At 39.3% G+C, this 1,023-nt stretch overlaps 1 protein-coding gene across 1 annotated transcript in view; it reads right to left on the reverse strand.

The window, feature by feature from the left end:
* Positions 1-1,023, reverse strand: part of Nasp (nuclear autoantigenic sperm protein) — a 25,878-nt gene that overhangs the window by 2,886 nt on the left and 21,969 nt on the right. The window contains 4 exon segments of the mRNA XM_031378298.1: positions 1-73; positions 180-368; positions 744-817; positions 937-1,023. The exon segment at positions 1-73 is cut by the window's left edge and continues 1 nt beyond it. Of these exon segments, the coding sequence (XP_031234158.1) occupies positions 1-73; positions 180-368; positions 744-817; positions 937-1,023 (423 nt within the window).

Consider the following 1,023-nt stretch of genomic DNA (forward strand, 5'->3'; position numbering starts at 1 on the left):
TTCAGCTCCTCAATTTCTTTCTCATATTCAGTAAATGATCCTTCTGCCTCCTTCACCTGTTCATGCAGTACAGCTACAAAGAACAGCTTTAAATCACTAACAACAACAAAAAAACACTTTTTCCCCTACAGTGAAAATCATGGTATCACCTAAACATAAAGTAATTGCTGTTCACTTACCCATTCTCTTTTCAATGACTTCAATAGATTTGCCAAACTGTGCTACTGCCTCATCATACTGAGAGTTGTAACCATAGGCCAAACCCAACTGGTAGTGAGTCTCTGCAAGGAGACGGTCGTGAGCTTCCAAATATTGTTCCTGCAGGCTTAGGCAAGCCTGAAACTCCTCCACAGCTTGAATATAATTCTCTGATAAATGAAGAAATAACAATATGGACAGCATTTAACATAAATTCAGTTCAGGGTCTCACTATATAGATCTGGCTGGCCGGAGTCTCTACTTCCCCTCCGGAGTGCTTGGATCAACTGTCAAGACATAATTTACAAGGCTGTTTACTGCTCTTAGACACTCTTGGGAACTCAGACCTCCTATTCTTTTCTGTCTATGGGACTTTGTTATATATAGATAGCTCATGGCTAACAAATTTCTCTTTTAGTCAGCAGAGGGCTGGAAAACCTGCCTTTGTAATTTTGGTTGTTCAAGGTTAGTTATTCTAAGGAAAACAAGAGGGAAGAATGTGGACATGGGGAAAATAGGAGACAGCATAAAGGAAAATGCATTACCAGATTCAACACTAACTTCTCCAAGTTTAAGATGGGCTTGTGCAGCATAAAGCTGGGCTTCTTTTGTTTCTTGCCTAAAAGAAAGATTAGTAAAGCCTTAAAAATAATTGTCAAATCTTAAAACTGCTTTCTATTTTCCACCACAAATTCCCACATGAACCCCCCCCCAAAAAAACCCATCAAGAGTTTTTACCTCTTAAAAATGATCTTAGCTAAGTCCAGCATATCCCAGGCAAGTTCTAAATTCCCAATCTCCTCCTCTTCATTGTCTTGAACAGAC

The sequence above is a fragment of the Mastomys coucha genome, unplaced genomic scaffold (genome assembly GCF_008632895.1).
Source record: "Mastomys coucha isolate ucsf_1 unplaced genomic scaffold, UCSF_Mcou_1 pScaffold18, whole genome shotgun sequence".
Taxonomy (NCBI): domain Eukaryota; kingdom Metazoa; phylum Chordata; class Mammalia; order Rodentia; family Muridae; genus Mastomys; species Mastomys coucha.